This window comes from Canis lupus, chromosome 5, assembly GCF_048164855.1.
Source record: "Canis lupus baileyi chromosome 5, mCanLup2.hap1, whole genome shotgun sequence".
NCBI lineage: Eukaryota > Metazoa > Chordata > Mammalia > Carnivora > Canidae > Canis > Canis lupus.
The window spans coordinates 18,196,251-18,218,584 of record NC_132842.1 but is presented as its reverse complement, the minus strand read 5'-3'; the positions used below and the strand labels follow the sequence as shown (position 1 = coordinate 18,218,584).

Below are 22,334 nucleotides of genomic sequence, written 5' to 3'. Positions count from 1 at the left end.
TTGATCAATTGACTCGTATCATTATATAATGAACTTCTTTGTCTTTTGTTACTATTTTTGGCTTAAAGTCTATTTTATCTAATGTAAGTATAGCTACCTCTGCTCTCTCTTGGTTTCAACTTGCATAGAATATCTTTTTCCATCTGTTCACTTTTAGCCTACGTATATTAAAGCTGAAGTGAGTCTCCAATAGGAAGCGTATATTTGAATCTTACATATTTTATCCATTCAGTCACTCTATGTCTTTCCACAGGAGAAATCAATGCATATTCATTTTGAGTAATTACTGATAGATAAGGACATATTTACACCGTCTTATTGTTTCCTGGATGCTTTTTATAGTTCCCTTAAACCTTTCTTCCTCTTTTGCTGCATTCCTTTCTGAATAGGTGATTTTCTCTAGTTGTAGGCTTTGATTCTCTTTGGTTTATCATTCATGAATCTATTGTAGGTTTCTACTTTTTGGTTACCATGAGGCTTACATGAAACATCTTATATGTATAACAGTCTGTTTCATACTCATAGCAACCTACAGTCACAAATTAAAACTCTATACTTTTCTCCCCTTTTATATTTTTGATATCACAGTATGCCCCTTTTTATATTGTGTATTCATTAATAAATCATTGTAGCTGTAACCATCTTTAAACAGTTTTCTCCTTTAACTGTTGAACTAGAGTTAAGTGGTTAACATAACACCATATTGGAGTGTGAGTATTCTGAATCTGAGCGTATGTTTATCTTTACCAATGTGTTGTATATTTTCAGGTGTTCTCATATGACTAATTATCAACCATTCAATTCAGCTGCAAGCACTCCTTTCAGCATTTCTTGTAAGGCAGCTTTAGTGATGGTAACTTCCCTCAGTTTTTGTTTGTTAGAAGAAGTCTTTATTTTGCCTTCATTTCTGAAGACAGCTTTGGCAAGTTAAGTATTCCTGGTTGGCAGTTTTTGGTTTTTTGTTTTTTTTTTTTTTTGCAGGATTTCGAATATATCATTCTATTATCTCCTGGCCTGCAAGATCTCTGCTCAGAAATCTGCTTTAGCCTTATGGAACTTACCTTGAATGAGAGATTTTTTTTTTCTTGTTGCTTTTGAAATTCGTTCCTTGTCTTTGATTTAGTCAGCTTCATTATAATATGTCTTGTTGAAGATCAGTTTGGGTTGAAATTTCGTGGTGACTTCTTAGTTTCATGAACTTGGATGTCCAAATCTCTCCCCAGATTTGGGAAGTGCTCAGCCATTATTTCTTTAAAATAAACTCTTCACCCCCTTTTCTCTCCTCCTTCTGTGACTCCAGTGATACTTCCATTGTTCTTTGTTTTGTTTATCATGGTGTCCCATAATTTTCATAGGTTTTCTTTATTCCTTTGCCTTCTTTTTCCTTTTGGCTCCCTTATTTGGATACTTTAAATTGATATATCTTTTACCTCACTTATTCTTTATTCTGCTTTGTCAATCTGATATTTAAGGTCTCTATTGAATTATTCAATAGCTGTATTCTTCACTATTTGCAGTATTCAATACTGTTTTCTACAGTAATTATTCAATTACTGTATTCTTTAGGTCCAAAATTTCTGTTTAGTGTTTTTATAAAAAAAAAAAAATGTTTTCTATCTCTTTGTTGAACTTCTCATTTTCTTCTTGTATTGTCTTCTTGGTATTGTTCAATTGTTTATATGTGTTTTCTTATACCTTCTTGAGCATCTTTAGAAGAACTGTTTTGAATTATTTGTTGAGCAATTCTTGGATCTCCATTTCTTTGGGGCCAGTTATGGGAGGTTTACTCTATTCCTTTGGTGGAGTTGTTTCCCTCATTTTTTGTGATTCCAATAGCCTTTGTTAGATCTGTGCATTTGCATTTGAAGAAGTCACCTCTTTTGAACTTTATAACCTGACTTTGGTAAGGTAAGATTTTTACTTCAGAGTAGGGGCATGCTGATGCAGGGCACCAAATGTAGGGGTATGAGTGGCAATGGGTGTCTTTGGCTCTGGCCACTGGGGTCCACAGAATCTACATATCTGTGATCTTTGGTGAGCATTCAAAGGGTCCATAGTATCTTCAAGGGCAGTTGGGGGTCCTCAGTGGACCTCCAGGTACAATGTCTAGGGACCAGGCAGGTAGTGGTGGTAGCCAGAGCTTGTAGTGACATATTTGGCTGCAGGGTCTAGCTGCAGGTACCTGTGTAGTGTCATGTGCAAGCTGGGCACATAGTGTTGTGGTGGAGTCCAGATAGCAGCAAAGCACAGGCCCAAACACAGGCTCACTGGCCTGCACTACTGTGGCTGCTGGGTATTGCCATGGGTGCAAGGCAGTGTCGACTGTTGTCAGGAGTCATACCTGGGGTGTGTGGGTATACACCTGGAGGAGCTAGCTCTGGCATAGGCCAGTGACAGAAAACAGGGCCTTATCTGGGCCCATAAACAATTGCAGAAGCCCTGGCTATTGGTGCCCTCTCCTATGCTTTCACAATCTTACTCCAAGGCATGCACACTGCAGTGGAGCCCAGTTATCAGGCTGGCAGTGGGCAAGTGCACAGCTAGATGGGTAAGCCCCAAGCAGACACATGGTGATGGGGTCAGCAGTGGGGGTCTAGGCTGGCATTTTATACTTTACATCTATGCACCTGCAGAGGCCTGGGCTGGCTGCTGGTGCAGTTTCCAGGCTCTTCTGAGAGCCAGGGAGGGGAAGTAGTGGGAAGAGACTCAGTCAACTGACATCAGCAGATATCAATACCTGTGGGGTACAAGCTAGTGAAAACTACAGAGGTTGCATGGAGGCTAAGTTGACCATTGATTTCTTCAGTGGCAAAACGTGCTGCATGTCACTGAAACAGGTTGTGCTACAATGGCTGCTCTTAGTGACTCTTGTGTTTCTCTTTTGCTTCTAACCATCTCTTTCTATCTCACCTTCATTGGTCTCTGGGTGGGATGAAACTGGAGTGGGACCTTTGTGTGGTACTCTGAATGGCTGGGGAAGCTGGTCACTCATTCTGCTTTTCCTTTTCTGTTAAGTGGAATTCTTTCTGGCCTGGGAGTTCCCTCTTGGCACTGAGCGGTGCCAACTTGAGTGGTAAGATGCTGCAGGCAAAATGAAATATTCTTCTCTTCTTGTGCACTTATTCTCAATTTTTTTTGTTCCACTGTGTTGCTAAAGTTTCTTAAGAAGACTCCCAAGCTCTACCAGAGCTATTTTTGTTCATGGATGGCTGTCTAATTGTTCATCATTGTGAAGAGATGGAGGTCTCCTACATCGCTATTTTGGTGATGTCACTCTCAACTTTCCCTGATTTTTAAATTCACTCCAAAATTTGTGAATCATTGTGCTAGCTAGTAAAGGAGGGAGAAGTCAAGAACCATGTTTTAGTGATCCTGAGTTAGCACAGTTACTTATATTGATAGTCATTAAAAACTTACATTATTTATCATCAATCACTGTTATCTTTACAATTAATTTTTAAAATAAAAGCTGAAATATTTTTATTAATTCTTTTATCAAGGACTAGAAAGGCCATACCACAGTCTGGGAGTCATTAATGCCATTGCTGTGAATCAAGATCACCTACTCTCATCACTAGACCATCTCAGAGGCAGCAGGAGAGGCTTCTACAGAGCATCTCTTTGAGTCATGTTGACCCATTAAGAGTGTAGTACATCAAGGCTCACAGCCTGAGAATGTCTGCTGGGGATGCCACTGAAGTGGAGATCTTGGCAAACACCATTGGAAGAAACAAGCAACAGGGGACTCCTGCTCTGAAGTTTGGTCAGTGAAAGGCAGCAGTGGCCCTCACTGAATCTCCAGTGGACAATGGCCTCATTAAGTTTCTTCTGATGATGTACCAAGTGAATATCCTTCCATCTTTGTGCTATTTAGACAGTGTAAATAGCATAAACACTAGGAGGTTGAATCTGTCCATTCCAGCAAGACTAGAGTCTTGGGAAGAATCCCAAGAATTTGGCAGAGAAGCTAGGGTAAGCAGTTTTGAATTTGGGTGGAACCAATTTGGGTGAACCAACGTTCATGTTGTCATTAGACAGTTGAAGCAGCTATCCCAGAAACATGGGAGGAATATGAAATATTTTTATAGCCTGCAGGTTCAGGAAATCCCTCCAGCTCCCAATGAAAGACATGACTCATTTTCTGGGCCAAAGTGTTTAAGTATCACTGCAGAATCTGGCCTTCATAGCATCTTGCAGAAGGAGCCATACAAGCTCCCTGTATAGGAAAACATTTGTAATCACATCCTCAGAGCATCTCAGGCAACAACTACAATCCGCAGCCAAGGAGGGAACAGTTCAAACTTGGGGTCCCCCTCAGCTGATATTCGTGTTCTGTGGAAATGGACGCTATTACCAATGGATGGATAAGGTCCTGCCCAACTGTGAGCCAGTGCTCAGGGAAAAATCCTCAGAAATTGTCAAGTTGTTTCTCCTGTATCAGCCCATAACTCTCCTTGAATTAATAGAGAATAGCCATGAGAATTCTTCAAATCCTGAAATAACCCATCCTCCTTTGTATGCTCCAAGTAGCTTTGACAACTCTCCTGAAATCCTGGGGCATTGCGCCTGATGCCATATTGGGTTCCTCAGTAGGAGATGTTGCTGCTATCCACGCCACAGGAGTCATTTCCCTTGAAGATGCTGTGAAGCTGATCCTCTGTCAGAGCAGGTTACAAGCAGAGGTGATTGGAGGGAAAATGGTGGTGGTTGGAAACATTCCTACAGAGGATATCTCAGAGGTGCTCGTCTGTCTTTCCATAAAGGTGTGCATTGTAGCCTTTAACAATTCTAGCTCCTGTGTCGTCAGGAGAAGCAAAACCTGTGGGCAAATGTTGTGAAAAGCTGGCTCAGCAGTTTGAGAAAAGGAACATATTTCTGCATATCTTATCAGTTCCAGCTACTTATCGCAGTTCTATGATGGATCTAATACTCAAAGATGTTGAAGAGTGTATTGGGCTTTGGTGATGAAGGAGTCAGAAATAGAACTGATTGCAACAGTCACAAGATAAACAACTCCCGACTGACATTTTGCTACTGGCAAATATAAGTCCCGGACTGCTTGAGAGCGAATTGCTTTCACCCAGGCTATCGCAGCTGTAGCCAAAGGGAAAATGCTGTTTGTTGAAATAGCTCCTAGCAGAGGTCTCCAAAGAAATATCAGGGAAATCTTAGGCAATAATAATTAATAATAATAATAATAATAAATAATAAATAATAATTTTTCCTTCACTACAACGAAATGAAGAGTATGAGACTCTGCTTTGGGGTAATCTCTGTTTGAAGTTGGTTACATCCTTAAATGGCCATGCTTTTATGAAAGTTTGAAAACACTCTAATAGTTTATCTAAAATATTGGTTGAATCACAAGAATCTTAAGACTTATTTAAAAAGTCTTCAGTTGTGGGAATGTCTGGGTGGCTCAGCAGTTGAGCGTCTGCCTTTGGCTCAGGGTGTGATTCCAGTCCAAGGATCGAGTCCCGCTTTGGGCACCCTGTGTGGAGCCTGCTTCTCCCTCTGCCTGTGTCTCTGTCTCTCTCTCTCTCTCTCTCTATCATAAATAAATAAAAATTAAAAAAAATACTCTCTTACTAGTTGTGTCAATGACAACGTAGATTTTACCTGTTTCATAACTCAGGATAGAGCATTTTATATTTTTGAGCACAAAAACAATGGGATTCTGTTTTCCTGTTTGTTGGTTTGTGGAACCTGTTTGGCCTATGTGATGGACAGTGTAAATCTTCAAGTACCTCGGAGTAGGAGGGGCAGGGCTAGATAGTGGAAGAATAGGGTCCCCAAGTCACCTGGCCCCACCAACTTACCTAGATAACTTTCAAATCATCCTGAAAACCTATGAATTTAGCCTGAGATTTATTTTATTTTATTTATTTATGATAGGCACACAGTGAGAGAGAGAGAGGCAGAGACACAGGCAGAGGGAGAAGCAGGCTCCATGCACCGGGAGCCCGACGTGGGACTCGATCCCGGGTCTCCAGGATCGCGCCCTGGGCCAAAGGCAGGCGCCAAACTGCTGCGCCACCCAGGGATCCCTAGCCTGAGATTTAAAGGGAGAACAGCTGGAATGCTACAGTGAGAAGAGTTCGCGCTTCTATCAAGGCAGGAAGACGGAAAAATGAATAAATAGAAAAGCTTCCAGGGGGAGGGGCCCCGCGAGGAGCCGGGCAAAGGCCTTGTGGCGAGCGCCCCCAGGACAGGAAGGCCCTGCCCCGGAGAGGAGAAGCGGGAGCTTCCCCAATCTTCCCGGAAGGAAAGGCGCTCTCGGGGAGCTCGGCAGGATCCCAGGAGGGCGGGGATGCCTCAGGCTCCCAGGGGCACTAACAGAGGAGGTGCGCCCCGGGGGCGAGGGCGCCACACACCGCCGCCAGCTCCCTAAAGGGCTGCAGCGCGCACGCGGGGCCCCGGGAGCAGCCCCGGCGGTGGCTCCGCGCGGAGGAGGCTGCGCGGCCCCGGGAGCGATTCCAGCAGCACAGGCCCGGGGCCGGTGCGCCGGGGACACAGCCCAAGATCCGGCGCTCCCCCCGGGACAGGCGGAGGCCGGGAGGACTCAGGGCGGCGGCCCCGCGGCCTCGAGCTGTGCAGGGCGGGGACCCCGGCCCCGGCCCCGGACTGGGAGACGGCGGGAGGCCCTGCGGGGAGCGCCCTCCAGGGCTGGAGAGCTGGCCGCCGCCAGGCTTGTTCCTCCTGTGCCACCTTGTGCCTGGGATGAAGTGGGGCCACCAGGGAGCAGGGGCCTCACAGGATAAACAGCTCACACTGAGCCGTGCACCTGGCAGCGGGCAGGCAGCCCCTCCAGGTGCACACACCTGAGAATCCACAGCAGGCCCCTCCCCCAGAAAGCCAGCTGGAAGGACAGAGAAGAGCAAGTTCTTGACCCAGCAGCGCTGGAAAACTCCAGGGGGGAAGTCGAGGGACTTACAGTATATAGAATCAGAGGATACCCCTCCCTTTTTTTGTTTTTTGTTTGTTTTTCGGGTTTTTTGTGTTTTTTTGTTTGCTTTAATTTTTTTTTTTGTTTTTTTTTGTTCTTTCTTTGTTTTCCCCTTTCTCTCACTCTCTTTTTTTCATTCCTTTTTCCAGTACAACTTGTTTTTAGCCACTCTGCACTAAGCAAAATGAGTAGAAGAAATTATTCACCACAAAAGGAAGAATCAGAAACAGTACTCTCTCCCACAGAGTTACAGAATTTGGATTACAATTTGATGTCAGAAAGCCCAATCAGAAGCACAATTAGAAAGCTACTGGTGGGGGATCCCTGGGTGGCTCAGCGGTTTGGCGACTGCCTTTGGCCCAGGGCGCAATCCTGGAGTCTCGGGATCGAGTCCCATGTCGGGCTCCCAGCGTGGAGCCTGCTTCTCCCTCCTTCTGTGTCTCTGCCTCTCTCCATCATGAATTAAAAAAAAAATATATATATATATATATATATAAAAGCTCTGGAAAAAAGCATAAAGGAATCAAGAGACTTCATGACTGTAGAATTTAGATCTAAGCAGGCAGAAATTAAAAATCAATTAAATGAGATGCAATCCAAACTGGAGGTCCTAACGACAAGGTTTAATGAGGTAGAAGAACAAGTGAGTGACATAGAAGACAAGTTGATGTCAAGGTAGGAAGCTGAGGAAAAAAAGAGAAAAACAAAAGACCATGAGGCAAGGTTAAGGGAAATAAATGACAGCCTGAGAAGAAAAAATCTACATTTAATGGGGGTTCCAGAGGGTGCCAAAAAGGACAGAGGACCAGAAAGCGTATTTGAACAAATCATACCTGAGAACTTCCCTAACTTGGGGAGGGAAACAGGCATTCAGATCCAGGAGATAGAGAGATCCCCCGCTAAAATCAATAAAAACCGTTCAACACCTCGGCATTTAAGAGTGAAACTTCCAAATTCCAAAGATAAAGAGAAGATCCTTAAAACAGAGAGGTAAGAAATCCCTAACCTTTATGGGGAGAAGTATTAGGTTAACAGCAGACCTCTCCACAGAGACCTGGTAGGCCAGAAAGGGCTGGCAGGATGTATTCAATCACTGAGCCATCCAGGCACCTCCAGTCTCTTGTTTTAATTGGCATATTTAGACCATCCACATTTTAGGTAATTGTTGCTGTAGTTGGGTTAATATTCACCATGTTGGCAACTGATTTCCACTCATTACAGTTGTTCTTTTTTATATTTTTATCACCCTCTCTTTCTCTTCCGTCTCTGCTTTTAGTTTAACATTTTATGGGATTCCATTCTTTCTTAGCATATTCATATACTGTTTTCTTTTTAAAGATTTTAGTTTTGAGAGAGAGAGAGAGAGAGAGAGAGAAGGAGCAGGGGGAGGAGCAGGAGAGAAGGATAATCAGACTCCCCACTGAGCCCAATGCAGGGCTCTATTGCAGGACTTTGGGGTCATGACGTGAGCTGAAGGTAGACGCTTGAACCAACCGAGCCCCCAGACAACCCTGTCCATATACTTCTTTAAAAGAATTTTTTGTGCTTGCCCTACAGTTTGTTATATTCATTTATAACTAATCCAGGTCCACTCTGAAATAACATTACACCTTTTCACAGGTAGTGCAGTTGCCTTATAGGAGAATATATTCAATTCCTTTTTTCCCCATCCTTTATAACATTGCTTTAATTGATTTCACTTTGTCATATTCCTTAAGAACTCAGCACGCTGCTTTTAATACTTTTTGCAAGACAAGTCTGCTGAGCAGTAAATTCCTTGGGTTTATTTGAGTTTCTCTAGCTCCTTTAGGTGTAAGGTTAGCTTTTGTATTTGAGTTCTTTCCAGTTTTTGAATGGCTGCTTGTATTGCGATGTATTTCCCCCTCAGGACTGGTTTTGCTGCATCCCAAAGATTTTGAACTGTTGTATGTTCATTCTCATTAGTTTCCATGAATCTTTTTAATTCTTCCTTAATTTCCTGGTTGACCCTTTCATCTTTTAGCAAGATGGTTCTTAACCTGCACGTGTTTGACGTCCTTCCAAATTTCTTGTTGTGATTTAGTTCTAATTTTAAGGCATTATGGTCTGAGAATACGCAGGGGACGATCCCAATCTTTTGGTATCGGTTCAGACCTGTTTTGTGACCCAGTATGTGGTCTATTCTGGAGAAAGTTCCATGTGCACTTGGGAAGAATGTGTTTTCAGTTGAGTTTGGATGTAAAGTTCTGTAGATATCTGTGAAATCCATCTGGTCCAGTGTATCATTTAAAGCTCTCGTTTCTTTGGAGGTGTTGTGTTTAGAAGACCTATCAAATGTAGAAAGCGCTAGATTGAAGTCACCAAGTATAAGTGTATTATTATCTAAGTATGTCTTAAATTTGGTTATTAATTTGGTTATTAATTGATTGATATCAATTCTTCTGGTGGAGGGGCCTTTGTGCTGACTTTCAGGTGTGGGCACTTGGGGGAGCTGATCAGCCCCCTGCGTGGTGCAGGGCTCAATGAGTGATGTTATTTTTTTTATTTTAAATTTTAAAAATTTTTATTATTTATGATAGTCACAGAGAGAGAGAGAGAGAGAGAGAGAGGCAAGACATAGGCAGAGGGAGAAGCAGGCTCCCTGTGGGGTGTGCGATGCAAGACTTGATCCCAGGAACCCCGGATCATGACCGAAGCCAAAGGCAGATGCTCAACCACTGAGCCACTCACAGGCCCAGAAGACTACATTTCCACACCCCAGAGGATTTTGCAAATGTCCCCAAATTCTCAGTCATCCCACCAACTTCTAAAGGGAAGCCAGCCAGCTCACAGGGGATCTCAGAGATTTGAGAGGCTTGGGCCTCCTCGCATATATGCTTTGGGCACCCTTGGCCACTGCCCTCTGTGCGCATGCGCAGGGATGCCAGCTTCTGAGGTGCGCAGGCGCATTCGCATTTAGCAGCGTTGCTAGGTTACACTGGTTCTGCGTAGGAAGATTCTAAGTCGTTGGGCTTAGTCCCTGAGACATTGAGGCGAGGCCCACTTGCCTTATTGCTGGCGCGGGAGTGTATCGCACTAGAGGCGGTGAAACCTGTGTCACTGAAGCCTGTCGGCTTCATTATGGAAAAGAGATCTACAGCGCGGAATGGGTGGGGCCTGCTGCGCTTCGGCTTCAACCTCAGGCCTCTGAGGGTCAGGTCGCCGCCTATGACTATGACTGTTGACAGCTTCCACAGCCCCGGTCCCGGATACCACATCAGATATCAAGATCTCCGGGGAATCCACAGAGCTGTGATTGAGGGCGATACAGAAAAAATGCAGGAGATACAGCAGTTGCTGGTTTTTGGTTTACATGACTTAAATAAAAGGGACAGGAAGAACAGGTAACAGGGCTTTTGAGGCGGGCGGGAGGAGTCGGGGCGAGCAGTAGAGGGGCTCATGACATTAAAAGCAAAAATTCTGGAGTTTGATTCAGCCACAGACACAAAAAAAAACGCCTCTGAATCAGAAAGTAATATTAGCAAAATAAAAGAGAATGTACTTGCAAAATATTTACAACATATGTTTTGGAGAAAAAGAACATCTTCGTTTTACAGGGAAGTTATTACAGGAATGAGATAGGGGCCCCTGGATGGCTGAGTCAGTTGGCCTCTTCTGACCTCCTCTCAGGGTCATGATCTCTGGGTCCTGGAGCTTAGCCCCTGGTGAGGCTCCCTGCTCAGTGGAGAGTCTGCTTTTCTCTTTCCCCTTCCCCTCTGCTGGTGTTCTTAATTTCAAATAAATAAAATATTTTAAAAAGAGGCATAAAATCCCATTTTCCATCTCAAGCTTTGTGAAGATAAGGAATGATGTTACTTATACTACTTAAAATTTAAGTTGTTTTGGACTTTTCAGATAGTTTGGTGGTTATGTACCACATTGAAAAATAAGTATTTCCTTGAGCCATGAAGCTTATTGATGTAAAATATCTTTAGGAAATAATTAGAAATAAATAATATACAATATGCTATTCTCAGCACTATTTACAATAGCAGTGTATTAAGGAGTCACTTAATGGCCTGTATTCGTAAATGGCAGTGTATCCAGAGGCTGGACTACTATGTGACCACTGAATGTGGCAGAGATAATTGATACACATTAACATGCAAAGCTGTACTTTGGATCATTAAATGAGTGAAAAATTGTTTTGATGATACATACATATAAGCAGACAATGGTTTTGAGTTAGCCAAAAAGATGTGCAAATATAAAATTAGTTATCTTCAAACATTTGGATTCTAAGTGGATTTTTCATTTTCTTAAAATCTGTGATTTCTATAGGAAAGATACATAAAAATTCTAAGAAAGGTTTATTATCAATGAACTAATCCAGGAGAACAAGAATATGAATCTTGTGTAGACAAAAAATAGTTTCTACTTATTTACTTTAAAGAGATTTTATCGATTCATTTGAGAGAGAGACCAGGCAAACAAGCAGCAGGGAGGGGCAGGGGGACAACAAGCAGAAACCCATGGAGCAGGGAGCCTGATGATGTAGGGCTCGATCCCAGGACCCCTACACTTGAGCCAAAGGCAGATGCCTAACTGAGTCACCTAAGCGCCCCTCTTCCTATTCAAAAAAAATTGATGGGAGAGGATTGGTATTTTCTAACAACCTTTAGCCTCTTCAGAACTAAGGGGAATATTTTTATCTGTATTGTAGGTTGTATTATGCATACATTAAATATATACATACGGTTTTATTTATTTTTATTTATTTTTTTAAGGATTTTATTTATTTATTCACGAGAGACACACACAGAGAGAGAGGCAGAGACACAGGCAGAGGGAGAAGCAGGCTCCATTACAGGGAACCCGACGTGGGACTCGATCCTGGGTCTCCAGGATCACACCCCAGGCTGCAGGCGGTGCTCAACCGCTGCGCCACGGGGGATGACCTATACATATGTTTTTATTATGTGCAGCTTTATAACATCTAATAAGTGAACGGTTAATGATTTTATTTTGGTTAAATCCTTATAAAAATAAAAAATAAAAAATACAAATGGTATTGCAAAACCTTATAGAATTTTTGTTGTATCCCTCTTCTGAAAAAAAATTAAAAAATAGCAAATACACATTTTATTGCTATTTCAAAAATATTAGTTTACTTCACAAAAGTTTTCTTTAAAAATATTGAACTTTCTTGGTGCCTTGGTGGCTGTTTGTTGAGCATCAGACTCTTGATTTTGGCTCTGGTCATGATGTTAGGATTGTGGGGTTGAGCACCCTGTTGGGCTCCATGTTCAATGGGGAGGCTGCTTGAGATTGTCTCCCTATCTCTCTGCCCCTCTGCCCTTCACCGCACTCCTGCATTCTCTCTTTTTCCAAGAAATAGATAAATCTTTAAAAACTACAGAGCTCTCCAAATGAATTTTTTAATAATAAATTTATTTTTTATTGGTGTTCAATTTGCCAACATACAGAATAACACCCAGTGCTCATCCCGTCAAGTGCCCCCCTCAGTGCCCGTCACCCATTCACCCCCACCCTCCTCCCCTTCCACCACCCCTAGTTTGTTTCCCAGCGGTAGGAGTCTTCATGTTCTGTCTCCCTTTCTGATATTTCCTACCCATTTTTCCCCTTCCCTTCTATTCCCTTTCACTATTATTTATATTCTCCAAATAAATTTATGTATTCTTTCAGTCCATTTATTTCTCAGACAAACCTGAACACAAGTTATGTAGCAGACATAGTCTACTCAGGATCTTTTCAATTTTAAAAAGACTTCAGGGACTCCTGGGTGACTCAGTGGTTGAGCATCTGTCTTTGGCTCAGGGAGTGATCCCAGAGTTCTGGGATCGAGTCCCACATTGGTCTCCCCGTGAGGCACCTGCTTCTCCCTATGTCTGTGCTTTCTGTCTGTGTCTCTCATGAATAAATAAAATCTTAAAAAAGAAGACTCCATGTTGCCCAGTATGAGCAAGATGAGAAATTTTATGTATTTAGGTTTTAAGGCTTTCATTTTTAAGTAATCTCTCTACCCATCATGGGGCTGGACATTTAAGGACACATGCTCTACAGACTGAGCAAGCCAGGCACTCCTAAGATGAGAGATTTTATTTTATTTTGTAAATGATAAAAGATGTATTTATTGTAAAAAGAAAAATAGAAGGTCATGGGAGGGGAGGAATAGAAGGAAAGCGTGGATCTCAAGCAAAATCCACCCTGAGCATGGAGCCTAATGTGGGCGTCTGTCTTCATGACCGTGAGATCATCCCGAGCTAAAACCAAAAGTTGGACACTCAGTCAACTGAGCCACCCGGGTGCCCCTAGGTGAGAAATTTTAAATGGAAGTATTAGGACTTAATCTCACGTGAAACTTTTCCTTGGAACTTCCTGTCAAAGGAAAACATTTCTGAATCAGAAATTGTAAAAGATTACCTTTACCTGCCCTTTTGACATTGCAATAATACTAAATACTAATATTGGTAATTGAAAATACTTGATTTCTATGAATCTAAACATTTTCTATTAATTAAAATGCTTAGTAAAATGAGCTTCCCACCACCCCCCCAAAAATAAAAGAACTCTCCCCGTTTATTTGAATCCTGAGTTTCTTTTGACTTAAAATCCCTTGAAACTTAAAGTAAGGGTTGCTTTAAAAAAATTCTTTGGCTCTTTTAGTCCTCTCTTCTCATAATGCTTTCAACTACTGAAAATTATTTTAGCTCTTGAACAATGTAATTCCAAGCATAGGACTAGAAGTGCAACAGACCTGTTGTATATGTCACTATTATTTCACTTAAGACACACCGTAGATTGTATGATGCCCCACTATTTATGTACCAAGAAGAAATTTTTAGAAATCATGCCAGTTATAGTTTTAAGACATTTTGAATTAGAAATTGGATTCCGATGTCAGAGATATTAAAAGGTGACAAAATGAGCATCTTGGAATCATTGAAATAGAGTATTCTTGCTCATCCTTAAACGTAGCTGCAAAGTGGGCATAATTGGATTGTTTTCCCTAATTGTAGTGGGTCTTTGTAAGTTGTAGTAATAGCTATAATAATATTTGTGCTAGGAACTAGTATTCTAAAACTTTGCATGGATCCTCATTTAAGGATCACGACAAGAGGTCTTGCGAGATAAGTACCTTTTATTTTATTTATTATTACTATTGTTTTGTAACCTCTATAACCAACAGGGGTCTCGAACCCCTGGCTCCCGAGATCGAGTGACATGCTCTTCAGAGTGAGCCAGACAGGCGACCTGAGACAACTATTTTTATGCCCATTTTGTGGATGAGGAAATTGCGATAAGGCTAAATGGTCACTGTGAAGCGACAGAGTTAAAGTGGGAATCAAACCCAGGTTGAGCTGCCTCCTGAGGTCATGCTCTTCCTAAACAGATAGGCTGCTCTTTTAATAGAGTGGTGAAGAATCACTAATAAATATTGTACTTTCTTCCAAAGAAAACTAAATCTTTGTTTTGGAGTCATGAGAATAATACAGTATTTAACATTTACAATTCTGTGAATTAATTTGAATGTTTTGAAAAGGTACACTGTAATTTCCTGACAAGTCCTTTCATGCTCACAGGACGGCTCTCCACTTGGCGTGTGCCATTGGGAGTGTAGATATGGTGAAGATCCTGGTACTTTCTCAATGCCAGCTAAACCTCTGTGATGGAGAAAACAGGACAGCTCTCGTGAAGGTGGGTGGTCACACCTATGTCTGCCTGAGGTGGATTGGATTGAAGTCCTTGGAATGAACATTTGTTGCAATTAAACATAACTCATTGGTGAAACTTGTGGCATGTTTCCTTTCAGTTTCCAGAATTTACATTCTGTTTCTCGTTATAATGCTGACAGGCTGTACAATGCCAAGAAGAGGCATGTGTAGATATTCTTCTCAGAAAAGGTGCTGATGTAAATACTAAGGATTTCAAGGACAACACCGCTCTCCATTATGCGGCCTATGTGGGAAATATCTCAATAGCATGCAAGCTGCTTTTGAATAAAGGAGATATAGAGGCCAAAAACAAGGTACAGGTCAAGTTTTTTTTACAACGTATTTCACATTATAAATAAATAAATAAATAAATAAATAAATAAATAAATAAATCAGTAAATCAATCAGTAAATCAATCAGTAAATAAATAAATAAATGTAGCTGCAAAAGGTTTTTCAACATGTATATGTAGATATATTTGTACTATAGCACATATATATATGAAGACATCGACACTGAATTTTATACAGCAGGTCCTGTCATCATGGAAACAACTCCAAAACCAAGGCAGAGGGAGGGAAAGAGAAAAGTAATGCATATAGTAAGGAAACATTCTGTCTGCTAGCTACCCTTCCACCCCAGAAAGAAAATCTTCCCCTTTGTGCCTGGGAGTAGATGGTGCCCTCAGAGCCCACAAAGGATTGAAGGCCTAGAGGGGAGTGTGGTGTTGATGGAGGCCGAAAGCTGTGCAGGGGCTTAGGAAATGGATGCTTCTGGGGATGAGTAGGAGACCGTGACCCAGAGGAGTAGCTTGGGTGAATGTAAATGGGAGGAGAAAGCAGCAGGTTGTAATAGGCCTTGGGCACTCTAGGCCCTAAGGTTCAGAAGATGAGAGCAGGGGGATCAGGCCATGACATCCTACAGGTGGTATCTGCTTGTGCTGGTAGCCACTCTGCCAGCCATGTACCACGGTGAGGCCTCCCATTCCGGAGAGTAGCTCCTGCTCAGCCTATGTAGTTCCTCAGTGGGGTGGTAGGTGTGCATGGGGAGCTGGTGATGACCACACTTGCCAGTCTCCCTGTGCTTTCTTTGACGTGCATTACCTTCAGTCGCTGCCCTTGCAGAAACACTGTTGTGTGCCATAGATAGGGTCGATTTTTCATATTTGGAAGCTCAAACATTTCCTGGATGAAAATATTTTGAAATAACTGTCTAAGCTTTTGCTTTAAATAACAACACTTTTTATTTTTGAAGATTGTATTTATATGAGAGAGAGCAAACATGAGTAGGGAGGAAAGGCAGAGGTAGGGGAAGAAGAGGCCTTCCCACTGAGCCAGGTAGCCTGATGCACGGGGCTTGATGTCAGGAGTGGGATCGTGACCATAACCAGAGAGAGATGCTTGACCCACTGAGCCCCCCAGGCTTACCATAATACTTCTTCCTTCCTGCCTTCCTTTTTTTAATTAAGCTTTTTTATTTATTTATTTTTTCACCTCACACTCTGGGGTTTATGTACTTATTTTATCTTTTAGTTTTTTCTTTTTAAATTTTTTTAGTTGGAGTTCAGTTTGCCAAGAAAGAGCACAGCACCCAGTGCTCATCCCGTCAAGTGCCCCCCCCTTGGTGCCCATCACCCAGTCACCCCAACCCCCCACCCACCTCCCTTTCCACCATCCCTTGTTTGGTTCCCAGAGTTAGGAGTCTCTCATATTCTGTCCCCCTCACTGATATTTCCCACTCGTTTTCTCTGCTTTCCCCTTTATTCCCTTTCACTCTTTTCTATTCCCCATATGAATGAGACCATGTAATGTTTGTCCTTCTCCGATTGCCTTACTTCACTCAGCATAATACCCTCCAGTTGCATCCATGTTGAAGCAGATGGTGGGTATTTTTTGTTTCTAATTGTTGAGTAATCTGTGGTATATGTCCGCAATGGAATATTACTCAGCCGTGAGATTTTATTTTTTGCGGGGGAGTGAGCATGTACAAGCAGGGGGTGTTGTGGGGGCAGAGGGAAAAGAAAGAGAGTAAGAATCTGAAGTAGAATTTGCGCTGAGCCTGGCGCAGCGCTGGATCTTATAACTCTGATCATCACCTGAGTTAAGACCAAGAGTCAGATGCTCAACGGACTGAGCCACTCAGTTACCCCTAAATAATGATACCTCTAAAGAAGCATTAGAGAATACAGGTTTCTTTTATGTATTTATGGCAAATATTTATGAGAACACAGAATGTGTTCTGAAACTTTATTTTCAAAAATGTTTTCTCACCCAGTTTGTTTTCTCATTTAGTGTCAAACAACAGAGGAAAGCAAAATTTGCCTTGGAAATAGGCTTTGTCTTAAAACAGAAAACAAGTGTATTTTACAATATCAAATCTTGCTGCTGTTGAGAAGTTCCTATTTGATCAAAAAGTGATTGATTAACACGGTCAGAGTTTGTCTTTTATCAGCCTTGACTTAAGAGGGACAAAAGAGGGGAAAAGGAGAAAGCAGTCAGGAACATGCAGAGCGATTTAGACATTTGGCAAGTGAGGGGAAATATCAAGACAAGGTTTTGGGATTGTGTTTGTTTTTCTTCAGTGTTTATGTTTAGGTAAGGAATCTTCAATTTTCAGGGATAATAATTCTTACTTTACAAACCAGTGAGTGTGTTGTAAACTTATATAGAGATCAATTCTAGGAGGACTCTAAGGACATCAGATTGGCAGTAAACAGGTGGTTGAATGGGCACAAAAAGGGACGCCTGTGTGGCTCAGTGATTGAGCATATGCCTTCGGCTCAGGGCATGATACCGTGGTCTCCGAATCGAGTCCCACATGGCACTCCTTGAATGGAGGAGCCTGCTTCTCCCTCTGCCTGTGTCTCTGCCTGTCTCTCTCTCTTTCTCTCTCTCTCTCTCTCTTTCATCTCTCATGAATAAATCAATAGAAATCTTAAAAAAAAAACAAAAAGTGGACAAGAAGAGGAAAGAACACAGTATAGTATTTTGCAGCTATAGCCACTTAGATACGAGTCTAAACTCTTCTTGCAAATCTAGAATGTCTTGATGGGAAGGATGTAAGGAGTGTGTAAATAATGGAATCAAGTTGCATTTTGAGTTTACTAGTCCTTGTTCTACCTCTAGCCATGGAAATTGAATGCAGGTTTGATAAGTGACTCATTTCTGTTTTTGGCTGAATCCTCGATAGGGAGAATTGGCCACATAGGTGAAAGAGGAGACTGGCATGGTTGTGTACTGTACTAGTTCTCAGCTAGACTTGTGCTGGTGAATCACAGTCAACTAGGGAACTTTAAAAGAATTTACAAGCCTAAACTGTCCCGTGAAGATTTCGACAGAGTGAATCCAATAACGTGTGTATGCAGAAATTTGGAAATAGGGTTTTGAGATTCTGTTACAACTCTTGGCTAACAACTACTGAATGGGTAGGTATACATATACAAATTTAGAGATGTAAAAATATTAAATCTCTGGAAGAGATTTAACTGAAGTTGGATACTGGCTACTTCCTTCCACTCTCTCCAACATTAGCCTTTCATCTGTCTGTATCTCTTTGAGAATTACAGATGAAAATTATTGGTCATCTCGTTGGCTTGAAAAATAATTACCTTTTCTTCCAACTATCAGTCATTCACCGGCACCCAGATGGGAAGTCTTTATGAGTAGTCTTTTAATAAGTAGAGTCTGACCCTTTAAAGATTTTACGTGTTTTGCTACCATTCTGATTATTACAAGCAGGGTTTTCCCAATTGCAGCAGTAGAAATCCGTGAACCTTCTTTTTTAGTTGAAGCTGTGCGATAGACTATCTTAGGATGTCTTTCAAATTCATAGGGCCCTGGCATAGTGCATAATCACTACTGTGTTAAACATTCAGCATGTAGTTAGTGACAATACAGATGGTAATTGTTTTAATAACTTTGCTTCAGCATTCCTCTGAACTCCTGTCTGTTCGGTTAGCAATGTGAGGGAAGTAAATACAAATAGATTGTAGTTGAAACAAGCATTGGAAAATTCTGACAGTAGGTGTTAATGAGTCTTCACAGCAATTTTCCTTAGAAGGTGGGGCCTAATTTGTTGGTAAAACATGATCCTGATGCTTTAGGAAAGGTTTGATGTCCAAGTATTTGTTTTACGCACGGCCATTGGAAACAGTCACAGCAAATAGAAAAACACAAGTAGGCTATAAACTAAATGTGGCCCCCGGATGTATTTAGTTTCCACTGTCAGTTGAGCTAACATTTAAAATTATGGCACGCATGTACAACTCTGGATTTTGAGCTTTTCTTACAGATCACTTCTGGTACCTTGAGCCCATGCTGCTGTTTGGTATGCTGTGCAGAGGCTGTCCCTTTATAGGAGGCGTGTGTCTCCAGTTTGCTCGTGTCCCCGCCTAAGGTCTTCACTGACTCGTGTCACCTGCTTTGCCTCCATAACCATTGAGTTTACAATTACTGTTTTATGGTATATGTTGACAAAGATTTCATGATTTTCAAGACACTCCATATTAATTTATAATATATATTTTGTATTTTATGTTAATTTCTTAGGATTGGGATTGAATTTTCTGTTTCTTTGTCTCCTTATTTTTTTCATTACTTTATTCAGTAATTGATGAGAGACACACAGAGAGAGGCAGAGAGCTAGGCACAGGGGGAAGCAGGCTCTCTATGGGGACCCTGATATGGGCTCGATCCCAGGACCCTGGGATCATGATGTTCACCCTCTGAGTCACCCAGGGCCTCGGGATGAATTTTCTAAGTTAAGAATTGAAAGTCGTTTTTTTTCACAAACATTTTTTCTATATATGTACAGTAATCATGTACCTTTTGGAATATCTGCAAGCCATGTGAAGTTAATCCTGGTTCTCCTTGGATAGATTATGCATATTTCAGACAGTATTCTCTTTCTCCTTGGTATTATTCCCTAAATACGCAATTTATATAGTAGCTTTTATTATACTAAAAATAATCCGTATAAAGCAGTATTAGAATTTTTGAATAATAGTTTTTACTTAATCTCAGTTTCCCAACATGTAAACACCCAGTGCTCATTCAGTATTAGAATTTTTATTGGTAAGTCATGACATTTTTATTTCTGATTTACACTTAGTCTAAATTATAAAATAATCATAAATAGCAATGATAATAGAAACTAGAATACAAACAGGTTTTTTTAGAAGTAGATGTGCATTAGGTTCTCAGAATGAGTATAGTAGAGAATAAAATCTCATTGACTTATTTCACTTAGCATAATACCCTGAGTCAGTCAGAGAAAGACAATTATCATATGATCTCATTCATATGTGGAACTTAAGAAACAAGACAGAGGAGAAGGGGAAGAAGAGAAAAACTTAAACCAGAGAGACTGAGGGAGACAAAGCCTAAGAGACTCTTAATCATAGGAGCCAAACTGAAGGTCACTGGAGGGGTGGAGTGGAAGGATGGGATAACTGGGTGATGGACATTAAGGAGGGCACATGATGGAATGAGTCCTGGGTGTTACATAAGACTGAGGAACCACTGACTTCTACCTCTGAAACTAATAGTATGTTATATGGAAATGAATTTGAATAAAAGGGTAAAAATGAGAAAAATCTCATACTGAGCTTTCTAACAGTTAAGAAAAAACTTTATCATGGTATAATAGGAGAAAGTCCAAGGACTATTTATTTAGTTATTTATTTTTAATATTTTATTGTTCTTATTTTTTATTTTAAACAAAAAAACCCACAATTTTTTATTGGAGTTCAATTTGCCCACATAAAGAATAACACCGAGTGCTCATCTCATTGTGGGCCCACCTTAACCAAAGATTATTTAGTATTAAGTGGTCAAAATTCATTTGAAGCTTCTTTCTTTTATTTTTATTTATTTACTTTTCTTTTTAATTTTTAAAAGGTTTCTTTATGCATTTTAGAGAGACAGCACACACATGCACAGGCTTGTGGGGGTGGGGGAGGTGGAGAGGGAGAGGGAGAGAGAGTGTCTTAAACAGACTTGGTGCTCAGTGCCAGGGGAGCCCCGAATCCAATGTGGGGCTGGATCCCACGACCCTGAGATCACACCTGAGACAAAACCAAACGTCCCTCAACTGCCTGCACAACCCAGCTGCCCTGAAACCTAGCTCTTTTCATTCAGAGTCCATCTCCTTAGTGACTCATTTGGAGCTGGAGTGTTTTATGTTGACATCTGGGATCCCCATACCATTGATAGATGAGAATCCAGCAAGTTTGTACAACCTGGAGAAAACCCTTACCTTTATTGGAAAGTTCTTAAAACTATATCCCTGGGAACTCTTGTTTCTCAAGTATTAATGTTTGCTACAAAAGAAGGAATTGTCAAATGGGGATAAGCAAATGTAAATGGGGTTCATTTGTGCTAGATGTATAGTGCAGTTTTGTAATGTTTCACAAACATAGATGATCATTGAATCTTTCTTTTGGGGCACAGTATCTCTTGCAAATCATGTGTTCTTTGGAATATAATTGAAGAAACACTACTCCGGAGATATCCATTAAAATCAGTAACGATACTTTAAATATTTACTACTATGTTTTAGAGAGTGGAGATACAGAGATAAAAAATAACCCCTCCCCTCTAGAATCTTTTGGTTTAGATGGTGCAGAATAAAATAACTAGGGTATACCATGATATATATTGTGAGAGAAGCAAAGATTCTTGGAGCCAGGCAATGTTTGAAGCGAGTTTGTGGAATGACTGCAGGTAATCTGTTGAAGAGGAAGAGGAGGTCTATTCTATTATTTTTATTTTAGTTTTTAAAAAGACTTTATGTTTTTGAGAGAGACAGAGAGCGAGCAAGCAGGAGAGAGAGCACGAGTGGAGGGGAGGGGCAGAGGGAGAGGGAGAAGCTGACTCTTTGCTGCAGAGGGAGCCCAAGGTGGGACTCCATCCTGAGACCCTGGGATCATGACCTGAGCTGATGAGCTGAAGGCAGATGCTTGACCAACTGAGCCACCCACGCTCCGTGAGAAAGCAGTATTTTAAAAAGAAGGAGCAGCTGGTGAAACCATGGAGGGCTGAGAACGAAAGGGCTAATTTTATTTACTTTCTATGTTACATGTTTAAGTTACAGGATCGTTCAGAATTTTTACGATTCATTATCCAAATATGTAATTTTGTAAATTATAAATTTTGTTTGCACTCCTACAGGATGGCCTCACACCGCTTTTACTTGCTATAAATGAAAAAAAAGAGAAAATGGTGGCATTTTTAGTAGAAAAAGCAAATATAAATGCAGTTGACTACGCTAAAAGGTAAGGTTTTTTTTTTTGTGAATCTTAGTATTTGGTAAAGAGTGGTAACAATTTCTCAAGGCGGAAAGTTTAACTTAATAAGAAGAGTATAAGTATAGTGAAAAATGTCAGCATGTGATCGGTTAGGTAGAAAACAATTACTCTGACAGGACAAGGTGAAGAACATTGTATAGTATAATTCAGAATCCTTTGTAATATAGATTGATGTCATTTGCAATAGTTTTTTTTTTTCTGTATGATTTTACAGTAGCTAAAAGTGTTTCTTGTTGAAATTGTGAGTTTTTTCTTTTTTAGCTCAGAGCTTGATGCCAGAGTCCGGGAATTGAGCCCCACATAGGGCTCCCAGCAGGGAGCCTGCTTCTCCCTCTGCCTATGTCTCTGCCTTTCTTTCTGTGTCTCTCCTGAATAAGGAAATATAACT

At 41.1% G+C, this 22,334-nt stretch overlaps 1 protein-coding gene across 1 annotated transcript in view; it reads left to right on the top strand.

The window, feature by feature from the left end:
* The first annotated feature begins 9,838 nt into the window (after nt 1–9,838).
* Nucleotides 9,839–22,334, top strand: part of LOC140633127 (coiled-coil domain-containing protein 144A-like) — a 606,261-nt gene continuing 593,765 nt past the window's right edge. The window contains 4 exon segments of the mRNA XM_072825150.1: nt 9,839–10,308; nt 14,509–14,623; nt 14,781–14,954; nt 21,810–21,913. Coding sequence (XP_072681251.1) covers nt 10,046–10,308; nt 14,509–14,623; nt 14,781–14,954; nt 21,810–21,913 — 656 coding nt within the window. The 5' untranslated portion in view covers nt 9,839–10,045.